This window comes from Cnephaeus nilssonii (genome assembly GCF_951640355.1).
Source record: "Cnephaeus nilssonii genome assembly, chromosome: 6".
NCBI lineage: Eukaryota > Metazoa > Chordata > Mammalia > Chiroptera > Vespertilionidae > Cnephaeus > Cnephaeus nilssonii.
The window spans coordinates 64,250,836-64,273,852 of NC_137077.1; the positions used below are offsets into that span (position 1 = coordinate 64,250,836).

The window sequence follows — 23,017 nt, forward strand, 5'->3', positions numbered from 1 at the left end:
CAGCTATCTCAATTTTACAAAGGAAAACTATCTACATAAGGTCTTAAACCAGGATTCAGAACTGCAAGAGAGAAAGAGACTTTAAACTCTTGGTTTTAAAGTTTTCATTATCTAATTCCTGTTACAAACTTGCAGAGTTTTAATTTCTGCTCTCTTTTTATTTTGAGTACATTTATTAAAGCTGGGAACAGAATCAAGGAGGGGCTTAGGATAGAAGAAGCAACAGGAGAGAACCTAGGCTGGGCTGCTTTGGTTCCTTGAGAAGTCAGAGAAAGGGGCTTTGGGGACATGTTCAGGGGGCTACCCCTGGACGAGCTAATGCTGCCATTTGCTCCCATGGTTGCAAGTCTTGCAGGGGGTCCCTTAGAATTGCAAGACTTGGGGGGGGGGGTCTCTTAGAATTTAGGTCTCGTAGAATTTAGTAACCTGTGGGGGAAGAAGAGGGAAGGGGAAGATGCTGGCGTACTCACGAAAGGGAGAGCATGCTAAATTCTGATCTTAAAATTTTTTTTTAATGTTTAATTTCCAATTGCTGGTTGCTAGTATACAGAAGCACAATTTATTTTATTACATTTATTTATTTATTTATTTATTTATATTTTATTGATTATTTACAGAGAGGAAGAGATAGGGAGAGAGAGTTAGAAACATCGATGAGAGAGAAACATCAAACAGCTGCCTCCTGTACACCCCCTACTGGGGATGTGCCCACAACCAAGGTACATGCCCTTGACCGGAATCGAACCTGGGACCCTTGAGTCCACAGGCCGACGCTCTATCCACTGAGCCAAACTGAGCCAAAAATATCCATTGATATTTTTTTTTTCAGAGAGTGGAAGAGAGAGGGAAAGACAAATATTGATGTGAGAGAAACATATCCATCGGTTGCCTCCTGCATGAGCCCCTACCAGGCCCCAGCCAGGGAGGACTCTGCAACCGAGAGGTACATGCCCTTGACCGGAATTTAATCCAGGACCCTTTGGTCTGCAGGCCGACACTCTATCCACTGATCGCTCTATCCACTTAACCAAATTGGCCAGGGCTGCTCTTAAATTTTTAATCTGATTTATGGAAATACTGCTATATATACATTGTACCTTAATTTGCATTTATGGGACCTTAAAATTAGTGGTTGGGAGTTTCATTAACTGGATGTTTAATGTAGCTATTTATGATTTTATTAGCATTAAATTTTAAATACTAGAGCAACCCTATAGAATTTTTATCTCTACTTTGAAACGTGTATTATATGTACTGTAAAGTTTAAAAATAGTCTAGAAATCAAAAGTTGTCACTCCTCAGAAGGAGACTTGACTTTGTCAAAGGAAAAATATGACAACAGCCAACACAACAATAGCCATCTGGTGTGAATGAACAAAAAAATACCCTTTTTTTTGTCAGATTGGCAGAAAGCATATATTTTGGTGTGCTATAGAATTTTGATAGTTTATGAGATGGAAAAGGTTGAAAATCATTGCAATATACATACAGATGATGTATTATAGAATTGTACATTTGAAACCTGTATAATTTTATTAACCAATATCACCCCAATAAATTCAAATTAAAAAAAAACACTTGTCACTCTTCAACTTCCTTAATAGCATTTTCTTTTAAAATTTTTACATTGAAACACACACAAATTGATTGATCTTCTACCACCCAATCTGAGAAGTTTTATAATATTGGAGACAGTAACAGTATAGTAATGGAGAGTGGTTGATAATTCTTTGAATCTGGACTCCTCCATATATTAGTTTTATGATATTAGGCAAGCTTGTTAACCTCTCTTTCATCTTATGTGAAATGGGAATAATAATAGGACTTGTAAGACTGTTTAAGAGTTAAATATTTGACATAAAGTACATGGTAGATACTCAGTACATGTTATTTTTTTCTTTTCGTCACATATATATCTCCTACACAATAAAAGGGCAATATGCAAATTAACCATCACTCCACTATGCCCACAATTGGGGATTGAGCTCCTCCTGCTGTGCTGCTGAGCGGGAACTGATGGGGGCGGCGGGGACTTGCGAGTCCCCGCCGCCTGCGCCTCCTGCCCACGCACTGAGCGGGGACCAAATGGGGCCGGCGGCGCGAGCTCAGCATCTGCGCCATGGCTGTGCTGCAGCACAGAGGGGGCCTCTGGGGCAGTGAGCCCACATCCCCGCCCGGCCGGCCGTGCTGCGGGAGTGAACAGGCCTGTGGGGCCCGGAGCTCAGCATCTGAGCGTCAGGGGAGGAATCAGAAAAATGGATCTTTCCAGTTCCTGATGCTGACAGCCCTATGGGTGCTGGGGTCCTCCACCTGCAGCACCAGTTGCAGCCCATCAGCCCCAGTCGCAGACTGGAAGCCCCCTGCCAGCAGTCCAGACGGGACCAGTGTGGCGCCGCGGTGGTGGGTGTCATTGGGCATGCTACAGACATCAAAATCACTGCCACCGAGGCCACCCCCCACACACACACTCGCAAGTAGTATGGTCCAAGGGGGTGACTCCTATGGCAAGGCTCCCATGGCAGCTGATGCTCACCATGCCAGGTGAGGAAGCCAGACCTGAAAGCCCAAACCCCCAAGTACCCGAACTGCAGGGCGTCGTGGGCCAGGGCCCTGAGGAGGCCCCAGGACAAGCATCTTCCCAGAGGCTGTGCAGAAGGAGGGGAGGAACCTCTGGCTAGAGGCCAGGGTGAGGGATGCTGGCATCTTTGCAGGCCAAGACAGGGCTGAGGGACACCCCCCTCCCCCCGCACCCCCGTGCACGGATTTCGTGCACCGGGCCTCTAGTGTGTGTGTGTGTGTGTGTGTGTGTGTGTGTGTGTGTGTGTGTGTGTGTGTGTATTAAATGGAATTTTCCCAAATGGTTGCCTTTAAGGAGAGGAAGTGACAAGTGATACTAGTTTTATTTAAAATTTTAAATCTTGGCAGTTTAATGTTGGAAGAGACCAGAAACTTTTTAAGATTAAAAAAAAAACACAAAAAACAACCCACTATCCTATCTCTAAAGATTTGTATCTTAATTTCTGAAAATTATCAAGGAATGCATTTTGCCCTTAGGTACTTTTGTGTTATTTAAAAACTGAAGACTGATTTGAACTGAGCATTAATTTTCTTTATTTTGAGTTTACCCTTAAAAAATTGAAACAATAAAAATCTTGGATATGTTTTAATGGTTAATGAGGGGGAAATGTCTTGCAGTGGACGACTGATGAAGACTTAACTGAAGCAGTGCATTCTTTGGGAGTAAATGATATTTTGGAGATAAAGTTTTTTGAAAACCGGGCAAATGGCCAATCAAAGGGGTAAGATTTTTTTTCCCCCCTAATAAAGTTAGTAGCTAGTGATTACAGTTTTGGTGTTAAGTTTTCTTCAAGTTAATGCTTAATATTCACATGTGTAGGATGCTGTGTTATCCACATTGGCAGGAGGTTCTTGGGAAAAGATTTGTACTCCATTTGTCCTGTGATCCAGCTCACTAAAACTAGTGGACAGATTGCAAGTGTGGACAGATTTTGTCTATTCTTTAATTTTCCTAAGTTTTCTCCATCTATGGTTGAAATTATTATTGAGATGACAGTTTAAAGAAACCTTACTATCCCTGGGATTAAAGGGTTGGGAAAGATGGGCAACAGGAGAATAATGTAACATGGATGTTTTGCTTTATTTTTTTAACTGTTAAACTATTATGAGATAGGAACATTATATAACACATATTCAAAATTTAATGAAAGCCATAATCTAACCATCCATAGATTATCACTCTTAACATTTTAGTGACTATACTTTCAGGTTTCTTCATAGTGCTTTGTGTTTATATTGCAAAAAAAACCCTAGGTTACAATTCATGTGTTTTATAACGTGTTTGATACAAGGAGTAAAACAAGTATTATCAATAAGTACATATTCTCTTCTAATGTCTAATTCTTTCCATCATCCCTTGTATGCTTCTGTAATTTAACGATTCTTATTTTTGGTTATTTCGGTTGTTTCCACTTTTTGCCTATTATAACTATGTTACAGCAGGAATCATTCTATATAAAACTACCTTCTGAACTTTTGCAGTAGCTGCCTACTAGGTGTTCCTGCTTTCACCCTAATCTAAAGTGTATACACATAGTAGAAGTTGGAAAAAAGTGACACCAATATTCGTCTGCTCAGAATCTTCTAAAGGCTTCTATCTCACAGTGAAAACCAGAATATTTACTATGGCCTACAAATTATATGTGATCTGTTTCCCCACAACCTCTGACATTATCTCTTAACCATTCTTTACTTCATTATGCTGTTGTTTCAGCCATATTAGTCTGTTTGTTGTTCCTCAAATACATTCCTACTTAGGACCTTACACTAGGTGCTTCCTCTTCTGGTTTACTTTCCCCCCCAATGTTCACATGGATCTCATTTCCTTCAGAACTCTGTTTTAAGATTTCTGTTCCCGATCATCTTGTGCAAAATAGCACCTTCTCTTTCCATCACTGTTTTCTGTCTTTTATTTTTTCTGTTACTAGTGTATTTTTACTTGTTTATTGCCCTGTCTCCCACTACATTATAAGTTCCATGCAAGCAGAGATTTTGTTTTGGTTAACCATTGTATCCCTAGCCTTAGGATGGTGCCTGGCATGTAGGAGTTGGTGTATTGCTCAATAAATATATGTTAAATTAATGAATTCATTAAATTGTTGCTAAATTTAATCTTGACTCACAACAGCAGAATTTTTGACAACAAAAAAATTGGAATAGGGGTTCTAGTTAACAACCATTTTGAACATTAGTGAGAAAAGGGTTCCAAGCTCCTGAGAGTCCTGATAATTTAGAATATCGTATAGCTGTGCAAAATTGTTAATCTTTTTTTGTTTTAAATTATTTTTTTTAACTGCAGTGTAATTCACATACCAAAAAATTCACACTTTTAAAGTGTTCAGTGTTTTTTTAGTATATTACAAAGTTGTTCAACTATTACCACTGTTTCATTCCAGAACATTTCATCACCCCAAAAAGAAATCTCATACCCATTAGCAATCTATCTCTATGGATTGGCTTATTCTGAACATTCTATATAAATGGAATCATACAATAAGTGGTCCCACGTGACTGACTTCTTTCACTTAGCACAAGGCTTTCAAGGTTCATCCATGGTGTAGCATGTATCCGTATTTAATTAATTACTAGTGACCCGATACATGAAATTCGTGTACGGGGCGGGGAGGGGGGTGAGGGTGGGTGTCCCTCAGCCCAGCATGCACCCTCTCCAATCTGGGACCCCTCGGGGGATGTCCAACTGCCGGTTTAGTCCTGAGACATCCCTCTCACAATTGGGGACTGCTGGCTCCTAACCGCTCATCTGCCTGCCAGCCTGATCGCCCCCTAACCTCTCCCCTGCTGGCCCGATCGCCCATAACTGTCCTCCTTCGCGCGAGGCGGCATAGACGCTGGGACTGGCCTCCTCTGCGCTGCGTGGAGCCACCGGACCCCCAGGCCTCACTGCATGGAGCTGCTGCCGGGCCCCGCCTCTGCTGTGCACATGACCATCTTGTGATGGCCATCTTGTGACAACAGCACGCCCGAGGGGCACCTAAGCTTTTATCAGTATAGATTTTCATGGCCACATATTTCATTATATGGATGTACCCTCTTTATTTACTTGATGGACATTGGGGTTGTTTCTACTTTTGCTAATTGTGAATAATGTCCCTATGAATATTCATGTGCCAGCTTTGTGAACATATATTTTCAATTCTTCAACATATACATAGGAATTATTGGGTTATTTGTTAACTCTACATTTAATTTTTTGAGAATCTGCCTGATTGACAAAGTGGCTGTGCCATATTACATTCCCATCAGCAATGTATGAAGGTTTCAGTTTCTCATCCGCACCAAGATTTGTTAATTGTCTTTTATTAAAGCTACTCTAGTGGGGCCCAGCTGGTATGGCTCAGTGGTTGAGCGTTGACCTATGAACCAGGAGGTCATGGTTCGATTCCCAATCAGGGCGCGTGCCTGGGTTGCGGGGCTTGCTCTCTGGGGTGTGCAGGAGGCAGCCAATCAATGATTCTCTCTTGTCATTGATATTTCTCTCTCTCCCTCTCCCTTTCTTTCTGAAATCAATAAAAATATATTTTAAAAAAAGAAGCTACCCTAGGGTGTGAAACGGTATCTTACTGTGGTTTTGATTTACATTTCCCTGATAGTTAATGATGTTGAGCATCTTTTCATAATGGCATTATTCATAATCAAAAAGTTGAAACAACGCAAATGTCCATCAATGAATGGATTTTTTTAATGTGTAGTATCCATATAATGGAATATTATTCAGCCATAAAAAGAAATTAAGTACAGCACATACTAGAGCATGCATAAACCTTGAAAACATGCTAAGTGAAGGGGCCAGTCACAAAGGACTAAATATTGTATGATTCCATTTATATGAAATGTCCAAAATAGGCAAATCCATAAAGTCAAAATGGATTAGTGGTTGCTTAGGGTTGGGGGATGAGAGGAAATGGGTATGAGGTTTTATGTTGGTGTGGTGAAATGTTTTAAAACTGAATGCGTTGATAGTTGAAAAACTGGGAATGTGCTAAAAATCACTGAACTGTACACTAAATGAGTGAATTGTATTATGTTATTTAAAAAGTTAAAGATGAAAGTATGAACTTGTATAGTTTTAATTTAAGAAATATTTTGTTTTCTTAAATAAAATGGAATTTAGGCTATTTTCTTTTTAATAATAGTAACATTATTAATCTCTACTCACTTTCTATTTCCATCCCCTTAAACATCTTTTAGGTTTGCCCTTGTTGGTGTTGGATCTGAAGCATCCTCAAAAAAGTTAATGGATCTGTTGCCTAAAAGAGAACTTCATGGTCAGAATCCTGTTGTAACTCCATGCAATAAACAGTTCCTGAGTCAATTTGAAATGCAGTCCAGGAAAAGTAAGCAATTCCTCTGAAGCTTTTATTAAAAGATGTGTATTTTAATCAATGTTGCTAACATTTATTATATATTATACTAGAAAAGTCACCTTAATATTTAGTGTGTTGGAGAATCCATTTTAGAAAGTCCATACTTTGCATTTGATTTAATTACTGGTTATGACTGTGATCCTATATGCTGGAAACCTACTCGCATTTTTCTCTAGGTGTCACAAACCCAATATTATTCAACAGTGTGCAAGTTCTGTAGCCCTGCCATTCTTGTCCTGTCATTCCCATCCTAGAGAAAGGAAGAAACTACATTCTAATCCTTAGATTGAAGGAAACTTATGTGGATGTGTGTTATGGTGGTGGAGAAACCACTGATAACCAGAAAATATTCGTTGATTTCTGCTTGGCACCAAGACCTTTCACCACTTGGTAAAGTGACTATAGAAAAGATTTGCCATTGCCCACTTATGAATGCTATCACTTAAAGAGATAAGATGATGATTATGTATTAAACAGAAATTCAAGTGGATGGTATTTTTAATGTTTTAGCACTTAAGGCTTAATTAACAAGAGTATGTTAAAAAATTTAAATGATTTATGCTTAATGAAATTCAGATTTCTATTGGAGAATTTGGTCTTGGCTGCTGCAGAGAGTACTGTATTTTGAAAGTAACTCATATTTATTCATTGGAAATACATATGTGCCTGGATATTTTGAGACTTCAAAAGAACATAAATAAATGTGAATGTTTTCCTAATCAATACTTCTCAAGTAGTTTGGAAAGGCCCACGGCATCTGCAAGTTAGTGTATAGTATAAATGATCTTTGAAATGTGGTTGTTTCTAATAATAATGGTTACATTTCAGAGAACTATTTTAATAAATGCTATTTATGAGTATTTGGATATTTGCAGCTACACAATCAGGACAAATGTCTGGGGAAGGTAAAGCTGGTCCTCCAGGAGGCAGTTCACGTGCAGCATTTCCACAAGGTGGTAGAGGACGGGGCCGTTTTCCAGGGGCTGTTCCCGGTGGGGACAGATTTCCTGGGCCAGCAGGACCAGGAGGTCCACCCCCACCTTTTCCAGGTAAAATTTTTAAAAAAATTACCATGGATAAAATGTGTCTATCTAATACCTCTTTTCCTTTTCTCTCTTTTCAAGTAATGCATTATTGATGTGACTTACTCTCCTTGTTATGCTATTTTTGGAATCCAGGAAATTTGATCAAGCATCTTGTTAAAGGAACTCGGCCTTTGTTCCTGGAAACTAGGATTCCATGGCATATGGGGCACAGCATAGAGGAAATACCCATTTTTGGCCTAAAAGGTCTTTATTTTTCTCCAAACTTGCTTGACTTATATATAGAATATTTACATCCGTCTTATTTTCTTACCTCTTAAAAAATTCTTTCAAGACAATTTTTCCTTGTTTCACTTTCTAGCTTGGCATCAGAGTAGAATATAAGGTGGGTGATTTCACTGTAAGAAATGTGTGTATGCTGAAAGATGGAAACTATCGCTAAGTATAATTATCTTTAGTAAAGTTTTTATTTCAATAATTTTTCTTAAGCATAAATTGAGGAAGTTAAATTTGTAAGGATATACTTTATCTTTGTAGTTGTTAGTATAGCATTTACCATATGGGTTTTATTTAACAAGAAAGAATCTTGGTCTATGAGTTATGCTTTAAAAGTATAATCTTAGCATGAAGGTTAAAATACTTTATTGAAGTGTGTTTTTTCTTTCTCTCTCTCTCCCCTTTATTCTATAGCTGGACAGACTCCACCACGTCCACCCTTAGGTCCTCCAGGCCCGCCTGGTCCACCAGGTCCACCTCCACCTGGTCAGGTTCTGCCTCCTCCTTTAGCTGGGCCTCCTAATCGAGGAGATCGCCCTCCACCGCCAGTTCTTTTTCCTGGACAACCTTTTGGGCAGCCTCCTTTGGGTCCGCTTCCTCCTGGTCCTCCACCTCCAGTTCCAGGCTACGGCCCCCCTCCTGGTCCACCACCTCCACAACAGGGACCACCTCCACCTCCAGGCCCCTTTCCACCTCGTCCACCTGGTCCTCTGGGGCCACCCCTTACACTTGCTCCTCCTCCGCATCTTCCTGGACCACCTCCAGGTGCCCCACCGCCAGCTCCACATGTGAACCCAGCTTTCTTTCCTCCACCAACTAACAGCGGCATGCCTACATCAGATAGTCGGGGTCCACCACCAACAGATCCATATGGCCGACCTCCGCCATATGATAGGGGTGACTATGGGCCTCCTGGAAGGTAAGTTAGTGTATCTTTGAATGTAGACTTGGTATATTTGGTAAAAGATATTCTATGTTCCATCATTGAAGTTTTTAAAACGTTATTGCCTTTCCCCAAATACTTAATTTTCTGTGTTATTTTCTCTTCTTATTAGAAAAGGCAGTATGGTATGGTATGGTAAAAAGATACACAGAACAGGGTTGGGAAATAATCCAGCTCTGCTACTTGCATAGCCATGTGATTTAGGGCAGGTCACTAAATCCCTGGAGATTCATTTCCTTCATATATATAGATTTCAGAGAGGAAGGGAGAGGGAAACATCAATGATGAGAAAGAATCATTGATCGGCTGCCTCCTGCACACCCCCTACTGGGGATTGAGCCCTCAACCCAGGCATGTGCCCTTGACTGGAATTGAATCTGGGACCCTTCAGTCTGCAGGCCGACGCTCTATCCTGAGCCAAACCAGCTAGGGCCATATATATATTTTTAAATAGGTTTTTATTGATTTTTTTTTTTTTTTTTTTTTTAGAGAGAGTGATAGAAACATTGATGAAAGAGAAACATCACTCACATCAATTGGCTGCCTCCTGCACACCCCCTAGTGGGGATCGAGCCCGCAACTCGGGCACGTGGCCTGACCAGAATTGAAACGGTGACTTCTCAGTGCATGGGACAATGCTCAACTAACAGCCATGCTGGCTAGGGCTACATGTACAATTTTCAAAGTTGTCAAGCAGCTTTAGAAAATCTTGGCATTTTACTCATTTTTTTAACCAATATTTGCACTTACTGAATATCTTTTATTTTCCAGATACTTTTCTAGGATTTAGTGGCAAACAGCATAGTCTATGGTCTTGTCTGTCCTGAAATTCTATTAATCAGACATTTATTACCCTTCAGTTGTGAGTTGGACCCTCTGCCTGGAGTATCTAAACGTAATGAAACCGAATTCCTGTCCTTGATTTTGTAGGCTATATTTTTTGCACTCAACATTTTGTGTGTGAATTCATCAAAAAATTAATTACCTGTTTCTGTGAGAATGAAAAATGTTATATTGTAGATATGTAAATATACATTTCTGGCCTCCAGAAAGATAAGATTTCTAAGCTGCTACTTCATTTCATCTGTAAGATCGTGATATTAGATAATTTTGCTTATTAGATTTGCTTTCTTAGTAGGATTTCTCCTACTTTTAGCATGCTTTAATTTGGAAAATAAATACTAGCTCTAAGGCACTTGTCAAAAACAACCAATATAAATTGCTTTATATACTGTTAAGACTAAGTTAGAAATCTGTTGTGTATGAGTTAAGGTTTATTCTGATTTTATAGGGAAATGGATACAGCAAGAACTCCACTGAGTGAAGCTGAGTTTGAGGAAATCATGAATAGAAATAGGGCAATCTCAAGCAGTGCTATTTCAAGAGCCGTGTCTGATGCCAGCGCTGGTTTGTGTATTTCTTTCTGTATTAATGCTTCTTATTTATGTTATTAAGAATGATTGTTTATATATAGTAGTTATTTATTTATTCTCAGACATTTAATGACTGAGGCACCTTAGGGCCACTCATTTATTATCCTATCTAATAAAGAGGGAATATGCTAATTGACTGTCCCGCCCTCAAAGATGGCAGCACCCACAGCCAGTAAGTAGGGAATGTGCTAATTGCCATACCCTTGAAGATGGCAGCGCACACAACCACAAGATGGCAGCACTCAGTCCCCTTAGTCCCGCCGGGGTAACAGGCGTACGGCAAGGCTGGGCTTGCTCCCAGGCGGGCCCAGTCGCTTTATGCACCTGCTTCCAGAGTCCCTCAGCCCCCCAGCTACCCAGGGCCGGCCCGAGGCGCAGGCAAGCCTCGGATGGCGGCTGCCCAGCCGCCCAGGGCTGTCTGAGGCTCAGGTAACCAGAGCCGGCTGAGGCTTGTGCTGCCGGCAGTGGCAGCAGCAGAGGTGTGATGGGGCGTCACCTTCCCTTGATTACCAGGTCGCCTCCCGCCCCTGAGGGCTCCCAGACTGTGAGAGGGGGCAAGCCAGGCTGAGGGAACCCCCCCTCCAGTGCATGAATTTTCATACACCGGGCCTCTAGTCATATTTACAAAATGGTAATGTGCTTCATATAGATAATAATAATAACAAACTGCTAATTTTATGCACAGAAAAGCCTTTTGCAAATGGTAAAATACTAAAAAAACCCCCACAGAACTAAGAAATCTTCTGTGGTCATTTTAAAGTTCACTCCTTGTGTAAAATGCTTTATACTCTTACTGCAGAGGTGGATTGGTGGTATTTTGAAAATAAAATTTATTTGACTTCAACCCCTCTTCTTCCCCTCACAGGTGATTATGGGAGTGCAATTGAGACATTGGTAACTGCAATTTCTTTAATTAAACAATCCAAAGTATCTGCTGATGATCGTTGCAAAGTTCTTATTAGCTCTTTGCAAGATTGCCTTCATGGAATTGAATCCAAGTCTTATGGTTCTGGATCAAGGTAAAACTTTCCTGTCTCATTTCTATTCAAACCTGCTTACAAATGGAAAAAATATGTTCGGGACTTTAAAATAGGACTTTGATTATACTTACACTTGATCATCTCACTGTTTTTGTACTTGATAGTCTTTCTGTTAGGACCCCTTTTCCTAAAAAAATATTTTTATTGATCCAAGAGGGAAAGAGAGAGCGAGAGACATCCATGGGCTGCCTGCCTCCTGCATGTCCCCTACTGGGGATCGAGCCTGCAACCCGGGCATATGCCCTGATCAGGAATTGAATGGGATGCTGCTCAACCAACTGAGCCACACTGGCCAGGGCATGGCTTATGTTTTTCATGCCTCAACTCAAGTCTAACTTATAGCAGGAGTCTTCTCCCAGGACATTTTGTCAGGTTTTGTTATTTCTTTCATAGTACTTACTATAATCTATTCCTATTTATTATTAATTCACATTTCTTTTCACTGTACATGTTGAAAGGTGGAAGGGGCCTTACCCATCCTATTCACTACAATATTTCTTCTTTTAAGATAAATTTTTTGGAGTGACAGATTCAAGTGTGCAATTGTATAAAACATCATCTGCACATTGCATTGTGTGTTCACCATCAAAAGTCTCATCTCTCTATTTTGTTTTAATATATTTTATTGATTTTTTACAGAGAGGAAGAGAGAGGGATAGGGAGTTAGAAACATCGATGAGAAAGAAACATCAATCAGCTGCCTCCTGCACACCCCCTACTGGGGATGTGCCCGCAACCAAGGTACATGCCCTTGACCGGAATCGAACCTGGGACCCTGCAGTCCGCAGGCTGACGCTCTATCCACTGAGCCAAACCGGTTAGGGCTAGTCTCCTTTTATCACTATTTATTTGACCCCCTTTACCTTCAAAATCCCCTCACCCTCTTACCCTTTGGTAACTACAATACTGTTGTTTATGTATGAGTTTTCTGTTTGTTCCCTTGTTGCTTTCTGTTTTATATCCCATGTATGAGTGAAATCATATGGTCCTTTTCTTTCTGGCTTATTTTGCTCAGTATCATACTCTCATGATCCATCCATGATGTTGTGAATGGTAGTGTTTCATCCTTTCTTATGGCTGAGTAGTATTCTGTTGTATCTATGAACCGTATCTTTATCCAGTCATCCCAAGGACTCTTGGTTGTTTCCTGTCTTGGTTACCATGTATGATGCTATGATGAACATAGGGGTACATATATCTTTACAAATAAATGTTTTCTAATTTTTTTTTGTGTGTGTGTACCCAGAAGAGGGATTCATTCCTGGGTCATATGATAGCTCTATTAATTTTTTGAGGAACCTTCATACTTGTTTTCCATAGTGGCTGTCACTATAATATTGCTAATGAATATACAGAATGGGTGCTAAGTAAATGTTTCTTGAACAAGGGAGTTAATGAATGGATTATCTATTCTTAGTTTTTTAATTAGGTCATTCCATATTTTAGCATTACTGCTTACCTTGAAATTTTTCATAACTTTTTAATGGTAGATCTTTAATCTTCACATGATACTTTTGAGATCTGTCTTTTGTATAATTTATCTGGTGGTAGAATCTTTTTCTTATTAAAGTTAAGGAAAAAGAGCTTGTCATAGTCATGGTCCCCTACTTTATAATTATTACATTTTGACACAGTGTAAGGATTTTTGTATCTGAACAAATTAGTCATAGCTAAAAACCATATCTCAGAGTCTTCTTTTAAACGTTTTAAGCGCAAAGTAAGCACCTAATAATGAATTTCAAATTTAGAATAGAATTTTTAAAAGTATTTTAGGCAGCATACTTGGTTAAATTACCTGTGGTTTGTTTTTTTTAAGTGGTCCATGGAACATTTCTTTTCATTAAGTAACAATGTGAATAGTATCCCAATCTTTACTAGGGGTCGTAATTAGTGGGTTTTCTTCTTTGCTTCCCACCACTCTTCTCAGCCCTCCCAACAAACATATATTATTAGAAAGTTTCTTAGAGGAGTGACATTCTTTAGTTATAAAGGTAAAATTGATATTTATGTATGGGTTAAGGTAACCTGTGTTAATAGATGGTAATTTTTTTTTTACTTTAAAAAAAAAAAGATGTTTTTATTGATTTTGGAGACAGGAAGAGAGAGGGAGAAAGAGATAGAAATATCAATCGGCTGCCTCCCGCATACCCCTTTACTGGGGATCCTACCTGCAATCCAGGCATGTGCCTGACCTGGAATGGAACTGGTGGCCTTTTGGTGCATGAGATGACGCTCAATCCACTGAGCCACACCAGCCAGGCAATAGGACTAAAATTTACTAAAAAATTAGATTAAAACTTACCTTTATAGGTAATTTCTTATATTTAAGTCCCATTGTACATTGAGTGATTTCATGAATTTTATATCTACAGAACTACCTTCTGTATGTTCTTTAGCTTGAAGTAGAAGTCCTTTGAAATTTCCTCTTTTACCTTTCTGTTTGTTTGTTTACTTACGTTAATTATCACCTGAGGCTATTTTCCCATTGTTTTTTAGAGAGAGTGGAAGGGAGGGAGAGAGACACACAGAGAAACATGGATGGGAGAGAGACACATGGATTGATTGCCTCCCACACGAGCCCTGATAGGGCTGGGGATCGAGCCTGCAATCAAGATATTCGCCCTTAACCTGAATCAAACCCGGTACTCTTCAGTCTGCGGCTGACCGACACTCTATTCACTGAGCCAAACTGGCTAGGGCTTACCTTCCTGTTTATTATTCAGTGAACAATACATGTCTATTAGACTACCAATTATAATAGATAAAACATGATGTGTGCCAGGTTCCTAATATTTGGGTATTTTTTAAAATGGAATTTCTAGTTCATGCTTATAGGTGTGCTGGTAAGTCATTGATAGTTCAGGATATCATAAATCTGAATTAGGCCTATAAAATTATTTTGGCCTTAGATATTTTTAAATACCAGAATTTTTTTTATATATATATAGCAAAAGTGGAAATTTATTGAAGAACAAGTATAGACTCCCACACGGGGAAGGGGAAAGAATCTCACAGCATAGACTCCCACGTGGGGAGGGGGAGGACAGTCCCCAAACACCGAATATTGAGAATCTTTTTAAGTTATACAATTATGGAGAGCATTAATCCAGTAATTCCTTTTAGAAGACGTGAACGATCAAGAGAGAGGGACCATAGTAGATCACGAGAAAAGAGTCGGCGTCATAAATCCCGCAGTAGAGATCGTCATGATGATTATTACAGAGAGAGAAGCAGAGAAAGAGAGAGACACCGTGACCGAGATAGGGACCGAGACCGAGAGCGTGACCGAGAGCGCGAGTATCGTCATCGTTAGAAGGTGGGTATTCCTTGTCCTATTGTATTTAGTATATGTATTATTAACAGTAATTATAACTCCGAGGCTATTGTTTATACAGTATATACCTACATTTTAAATGGTCCAACTACTTGTTCTGAGTTTAATCTTCTGGAACCATCTGAGACAAATGGCAGGTGAGTAATGACAGGTAAAAAATTTGACCTCTTACCTTTGAATATTGTATTGCTGAGTTATAACTTTTAGTTTTCAGATTGTTAAGGGTCTTAAGAAAGCAAGAAAATAATCAAGAGGACTCATTGTCTACTTCTAAAATCCAAAAATTGGAATTCTCTTAATCACATAATTTGCATATGACTTAAAATATAAAATAAAAGGAGTTATATATATATAAAATGTGCTTGGACTTTTAAAAAGTAAATTTTTTAAAAAGTAAATTTTACAGTTTCTCTTCTGGAACTAACTTCATTCATTCATCCCTAAAACTTTTAAAAATGCAGGATGGTTTCTCAACATTGGAAGAGCTTTTCTACTTAAAAAAAAAACCAAACACACACAAAAAACCCCAATTTTTAGTAAAGACACTTTTCCTAGCACCTGGTTTTTGTTTTTAAAAGAAAAAAAACAAAACACAGTACTCTTTTAATTTGCAAAGAAAATATGAAACTTACTCAATTAAAAGGGGTTCAGGATACTTTATATCTAAGAATTTTTAATTGTGTCAAATTATTCATCCCAGGTTAGAATAACCGTGAAATAATTTTCTTTGATGTTTCATTCATAACCATAATCATTGTCTTTTTTTTCTGTATTTTAAAACTTTCTTGTGTACATTTTTTCATAAAGCAGTAAGAGTTGTCTGTTTCTACTTCATTTTCACGTGTAATTTTATTTTTATATTGTGAGCAGCATTTATTCATGTGAGAAGTGGGAGGAGGGCACTATAAATGCTTGTGCATGTGACACAAAGGTTATTCTGTAAACAAATATTTTTTCTTTATATGTTGGTGGCATACTCGGATTAGACTAAAACTTACCTTTATAGGTTACTACTCTTTACAGTTATTTCCCATAATCATGGGAAACATTGAAAATTAAGTGATGGTAATTGTTAGTATTTAAACTGTTATGGACAAAATCAAAGATTTTATCAATGTGTAATTTTGTGATAGAAGAGCAGTTAATATGTTTTAGCAACTGATAAATTTTTTTGTAATTTAGTAAATAAGCATGTCAGTGTTATTTTTATGGTACCTAATAATCTATTCCATTATTTGTAGTTTTAAGAGCTCTTTGAAGTGAAAAGACCAGTTTTAATACTTTTCCTTGCATTTCAATATCCTAAACCTGACATTTAATGACTCAGGAGTCTTAGGGCATTCAAAATATGTATTATATTTATCAAAATTTCAATTTTAAAATAGCCCTTCATGTATTATAGAACTTAATATAAATAGTTCTCAAAACATTTCTTTAATATGATGCAAAATACCTTTCACTTTTAAAATTAGGCTTATTGAAATAGATAATGTTTTTCGGATGAGTAAGAATTGAATACTTGTATCATGTAAATTTAAACATCAAATTTTAAAAGATACAGGTTTTGATACCCCTGGGTTGAACAGATCTTATTTCATCTTATGAAAAAATTCTCAGTTTCCATCAATTGCTTAAGATGAATTGTGGCCAACTTATTACTTGAATGCTTATCAGCCATTTCATTTTATAGTAAGGTACAGGTCCTACAAGTTACATTTTTAATGAGTTTTCTTACTGGTTCTATTTAGACTAGCATAGTCGGCCAAGTAAACTTGAAAAGTTCATTGTTGATTTTAAATACTTTTAATTAACTAACATTACATTCCAGTAATGGGTACACCTAACTATATCATGCCTTGAGTTTCGTTAGATTCAGACATTAACTATGAATTGCTAACTTGCAAACTATTGTTGACATTTTTCTTAATCGTGTACCATACCAGAATCTTCATGTTTTGTTTGTACATTAATCAAAATTGAGTTGCAATATTGTTATGTGCCTTCATCCAAGCAATATTTTTACATAAGCATTTCCAGTGCAAAAATTTCTGTTATTCTGGAATATATCGTTGCTATATACCAAACTTATTGTTGATGTAGGGATGGGAAGTGGGATTAAATATTATCAAGTGAAAAACTTTTAAAAATAAACAATATCTGCACATTTAATCACCTTTATTAAGGTCTGTTGACCTTTTTAGAAGTTTTTAAATATGGGTCCTTTTGAGCTTTCAGGTAAATCTTAAATTTGACTAAATGGAATAAGAGTAACTTGGAAGCGGAAGTGAATGTCAGAAAGTCTGTATACAAATAAAACAATGTAATCTATTATTAAAATGGTGATGAATGGCTAAAAGGGCAAGTTCTTAATTTAACTGGAAACATTATGATGTTGGCAAGCTGTTAATGTCTGTCCTATTTTAATTTTTTGTGTTTGAACTGTTGGTAATGTTAATTGCATTCTCTCATTAAAAAATGTATTAGTTTTTCTAAAAGCATACAATATCTAGGTTCAAATAGATAATATTTCAATGAGAATATCAGTATTGTAAATTTTTGGTATGTAAATACATTGTGCTTTATATGCTGTAATTTCTGCCTATTCTCAGACCACTCTGAGCAAAACAAAAGCATTTCAGTGTTGTAAGATTGTACACTTAGAGAAATAATTTTACTTTCATAGTTTTTTTTAGGTTGTATTCCACTTATTCTGTTAAGGATTCAGTTTCTCTTTATGTACTGAAGAGTTGAAACCAAATTATTATTATTTTTTAAAATATATTTTTACTGATTTCAGAGAGGAAGGAAGAGGGAGAGAGAGAGAGAAATATCAATGATAAGAGAGAATCATTGATGAGCTGCCTCCTGCATGCCCCCTACTGGGGATTGAGCCTGTAACCCAGGCATGTGCCCTGACCGGAATTGAACCATGACCTCCTGGTTCATAGGTCGATGTTCAACCACTGAAGCACGCAGATCGGGCCCAAATTCTTTTTTTAAATACTCTTTATTCATCTTTCCCTGATAAATGAGTTTCACATATTCTCAAATCATTACCCATTTCTTTGATAAAAAAATTTAAGCATCATGTATAGAATATGGGTTAAATAACCACTTTTTGCTGAGTGATTACTTCTGCCATAAATATCATGATCTTAAATGTTGTTACTGAATAAGATTTAGGGCACTTTGCATTTCTTATTCATTTTATAGCTTTTCATTAATTTGGGGAAAACAAAAGTTTCTTACGTTAAAGATGTTTTATTTTTTTTTTTCTTCTAATATATTTTTATATATTTCAGAGAGGAAGGGCGGGAGAGAGAGAGAAACATCAGTGATGAGAGAGAATCATTGATCGGCTGCCTCCTGCACGCCCCCCCCCCCGCCCCCTGCCCCCCCGCCCCTGGGGATCGAGCCCCCAACCTGGGCATGTGCCCTTGACCAGAATCAAACCCAGGACCCTTCAGTCCACAGGTTGATGCTCTATCCACTGAGCCAAACCATCTAGGCAAGATGTTTCATCTTACGAGTTAGTGTTACTTTAAGGCTTATGTGGAAATTAAAATTCTCTTAATTATCTGATGAATGATGGTGGTGATAATGAAATTTAAAAATTATTTCTGCAACTCTTAGGTCATCTAAGGTCTGCCTTGTATTGTCCAGCCCTGTGTTTTCTTTGAGGTTTCCTATATATCCTTACTGCTGCTTTTGGATGTGCTAGTTCTCATTTCTTTCACTCTAATTTTCTTTGCTTTTATTATTATTTGTAAAACCTGTCTGACTACCAGCTGTCAAATTAAAGTGCAGGAGGGTAGGAAGTGATCCCTTGAATGGATATATAGTATGTTTTTGCTCATTGTGGTTTAAGAATATGGTTGTTTACAAATAGTGTCCCTCTTTAAAAAAAAAAAAATCCATGCCAATGTGAGTCACTTTGCTCTCTCCATCTTAGTGTGGAATTTATTATCATTGTTCTAGTTTGTAAATTAGATTGTTTTGAATATTTAGTTAGCATTGTTTAACAAGAACTTAATAACCAACAAAGGGCTAAGTTTGCCATATATGCTATCCAAATTTACTAATTTGCTTTCTGTGGTAGCATGTTTTAACTCTCACAGTGAATTCTAAATCACATAAGCTTATTTTGAAATGTCCATTTTGTGAAATTTTGAGGACAAAGCTGAGTTTTGTTTGTGGAAAAGTTCTTTTCTACTTACTATTTAGTGAACTGCCTAGAGTAACATCATATAAAGGTTTTATAGTGTAATAAAAGGCTTTAGTTTAAATGAGGTAAGTACTAACTCTAAAGGTAGAAAGCCAAAAATATGAAATGTTTTGGTAGTAAGGGAACTTTTTGAAAACATCTACAGTAGACAGAATTTTGTGTAATATATCTATGTTGATGCAGGAAGGATATTTGATTTTTAAAATGATTTAACTTATATTTAGAGACTTCTTTTTTCTCCATTCCTCTGGTTAAGGAAAAATTTTGAGGTAAAAGTGAATTTAATTGCACTGGGTTAATTAAAAGTGCATCTCTAAAATTATATTAGCATTCTTTTTTAAAAAAATATTTTTATTTCAGAGAGAAAGGGAAAGGGAGAGAGATAGAAACATCAATGATGAGAGGGACTCATTGATTGGCTGCCTCCTGCATGCCCCCTACTGGGGATCGAGCCCATAACCCAGGCATGTGCCCTTGACCAGAATCGAACCTGGGACCCTTCAGTCCCCAGGCTGATGCTCTGTCCACTGAACCAAACCAGCTAGGGCATATTAGCATTCTTTAAATTAAATATACTAATGTAAAAACTTATAAAAGCCATATCAAATATACACTTGAATATTTTTTTTAAAAAATGTATTTCATTGATTTTTTACAGAGAGGAAGGGAGAGGAAGAGGGATAGTTAGAAACATTGATGAGAGAGAAACACTGATTCACCTGCCTCCTGCACACTCCCCACTGGGGATGTGCCCACAACCAAGGTACATGCCCTTGACCGGAATGGAACCTGGGACCCTTCAGTCCGCAGGCCGACGCTCTATCCACTGAGCCAAACCGGTTTCGGCTACACTTGAATCTTTTGACAGATGAATTTGCCATGGGTTTAAGATACTGATGTTAACAAATTTGCCTAGTTTCTAAAAGAAACACTCATAACTTGAGTTTTTACTATTGACTTAATTTTACATTAATCTCAAAATGCAGATGCTTCTCTATTGAAATTTTATAACTGATAGCTAAAGTAAATAATTGTGTGGATTTGACCAAATGTTATTCTCAAAACAAAAGCATTGAATGTATTTGTCACTTTTAAACTTCTTTTTGATATCTTTGTTTATGTAGATGTCTACATAGAAATTTGAAACTATAATATGGAATCGGATTATTGGAAATGGGTTGTATTGCCTTCAAATTTGCTTTCATTTGGGATTGTATATTTTGTATTTCCAAATGGATAACTGTAAAGTGTTTAGAAGTAGAAATAAAAACTGTTAGAGTATCCCCCAAATTTTATGTCTGTATGGTGAAATTGAGAAACTTATTAATAGTAAAGATCTAACTATAAAGTATAATTATGCAAAAGATGAGTGCATTCGTCCTAGATAAAGGTGTATGTTAAAATTTCACGAACAGGATTTTCTGCATTAAAAGCAGTAAAATTCTCCATTGGAGTGATGAATGATATAAAGTTGCAGTGTATGTTATGATTTTTGGAAGGGTGGGGTGTTTTTATTTTGTTCCCTGTGACCTTAAATAATTTTCCCCTCTTAATGATTCATCTCTCCCAGCATAACAAAAATATAGGGTGATAGCATTTTTTTGCAATAAGATTTATTACTTTTTCAGTAATAGTTTGTTTTTTTTCATATTCCTTGTCTCTTTAATACCGTGATACTAGTTTTTAAAAGTGCATTGCAAATAGTAAAAATAAAACATTAAAGCTGCCTTTCTAGATTTTTTTTTCATGAAATAATTTCATCAAAAGGTTCATCAACAATAAGATAAGGGTACTGTAACAGGTAACATTAGAAATGGTGTAATCATCTCTTTGAAAAACATGGGCAAATAGAAACTATTTAAAACAGAAAGTCCAAGATTGTAACATTGCTTTTTACTTTTGCAGTTACACAATTTAGGTTTTTACTGCTAGGCAGTGTGAATGTGATATGTGTACTGATGCTCTTAAGATTCTTAGAGCCTAGTGGAGAGGAAAGGACATAAAAGATAAAATTTATAGTTTGATAGAATATTAAGTACTCAATTACAGAGCAAAAATTTTTCTTAACATATGGCAAAATATCACTAAATATTGTGCTCTTTTGCCTCTTATTATTGAAGTGCTCTCTTGGGGTTTATATTTTAAATACCTGATGTTTCAGTGATCACTTATCCAAGTAAATTGAATGGCTTTTTTTGTGAATCTCTACTTGAAGTGTGCACATTTATGTATTCTTAAAATTTTAGTTTATCAAATTTGTTTTTTTTCCTTTATGTGAGTTTTCAATGAAATTTATTGTAGATTCCTATTTAGCTTGTTTTTGGTTAGTTTATTACATTAGATATTTATATAGGAGGATTAGAGTGAAAGTAAAGTAAATGTTTTAAATTTGTATTATGTGTGAAAATTTGTACATGGATGTTATTATATTTATTTAAATGTGCATACTAAGCTATATATTCATAAATTTTGTAACATAGAGGACCCTTTGATTGATAACATTTGCAGTAGTTCCTGTACGCTGTCAAATAAATACAACTAATTTGTAAAATACTTATTGCATTTTATATTCACTTTGCATTTAATTGTTAATGCATTCCATAGAATTGATATGTGTTTGAATGAAAATACTTACACTAAAATCAAGCATTTAAAAATGATTTTTGTAGTATGCATATTTTAGAAAATGACTTATGTTTCCATCGTCACAGAAACAGTAGCTGCTATATTTTTTTCTTTTCTGTTTCAGTCATTAAATTTATAAGACTTAAGGTCCAAAAATAATGAAATCAGAATGTCTCAAGTTTTAATCATCACATAAATTGGGAACATTTCTCCACCACAAAGGCAGCTACTGTTTCAATTAATTCTTACTTTGTGTTAGAATACATGACAGTGAAATAGATGCACGACTTGTGTTTGTATAGTTAAGCCAGCGTTTTTCTGTGTATTATGGGGAATAGCAAAATCTACATCACAAATTTTGACACATTACAGCTGAAGGAAGAGGAACACCTTCCAAGACAAAACAGTCTTCATGAGGGAAACATGACGCTTGTCCAGCAGTTTGCTTCTTGTGATTGAACTGAACCTGTAAGGATTCATGGATAAAATGAACAGGAATAGATCTGAATAAAGCAAATCTGCATAAATGGTAACCAGTAGCTCTCCTTTTATTTTTTATGTTGCTTAACTGTTTTTATTTGAGGAAAACCTGTGTGATTTGAAAGTTATAGCTTTTGCAACTTTATTACTGGTTATATACTTTTTGGCCATTATAATGTGCAAGCAATTGAAACAAATGTCAAGTAAATGCTTGTTTTTATAGTAGTTTGTTCTTGTTAAAAATGTTCATATGATAATGTCTGTAAACAGCACCACTTTGATTACAATAGATGTAGTGTTGTAATAAACTGTTTAATGGGGCTGATGTGTAAAGCTGTTCAAGTTATTTGATGTTTACACCTCAGGGAAAGTCTTGTGTTTAGCAATATCTAAAGATAATGTTACTATGACATTTATACTGTCCTCTAAAAAGGCGTTGCAATAGCATTTTTGGATATGCATCAAACTAATCTTGCATTCAGTGAATTAAACATACTAATTAAGTGTCTGTTGCCCTTGGTTGATATTAGGATAGGTAATTACACGGATATTTAATATTTCTATATTCTGCTTTTCTAGCTCTTTTTACCTAGTTAGCTTGTGGTTTTGCTGAATGGTATGTAAACCTATAAACCGAAATTTCACAGACAGCAATT

The 23,017-nt window shown here is 36.9% G+C and overlaps 1 protein-coding gene across 4 annotated transcripts in view; it reads left to right on the plus strand.

Annotated features, from left to right (window-relative positions):
• The window catches only part of CPSF6 (cleavage and polyadenylation specific factor 6), a 32,748-nt gene extending 10,066 nt beyond the window's left edge, over positions 1–22,682 (plus strand). Inside the window, exons 3-11 of one of the 4 annotated variants that reach the window (XM_079773744.1) lie at positions 3,196–3,299; positions 6,787–6,932; positions 7,838–8,011; positions 8,141–8,251; positions 8,696–9,200; positions 10,516–10,631; positions 11,523–11,676; positions 14,821–15,013; positions 22,254–22,682. In XM_079773744.1, coding sequence (XP_079629870.1) covers positions 3,196–3,299; positions 6,787–6,932; positions 7,838–8,011; positions 8,141–8,251; positions 8,696–9,200; positions 10,516–10,631; positions 11,523–11,676; positions 14,821–15,010 — 1,500 coding nt within the window. In that variant the 3' untranslated portion in view covers positions 15,011–15,013; positions 22,254–22,682. The remainder of the gene's footprint in view (positions 1–3,195; positions 3,300–6,786; positions 6,933–7,837; positions 8,012–8,140; positions 8,252–8,695; positions 9,201–10,515; positions 10,632–11,522; positions 11,677–14,820; positions 15,014–22,253) is intronic. The other 3 variants (XM_079773745.1, XM_079773746.1, XM_079773747.1) reach the window with 3 other exon arrangements.
• Positions 22,683–23,017: the final 335 nt, after the last annotated feature.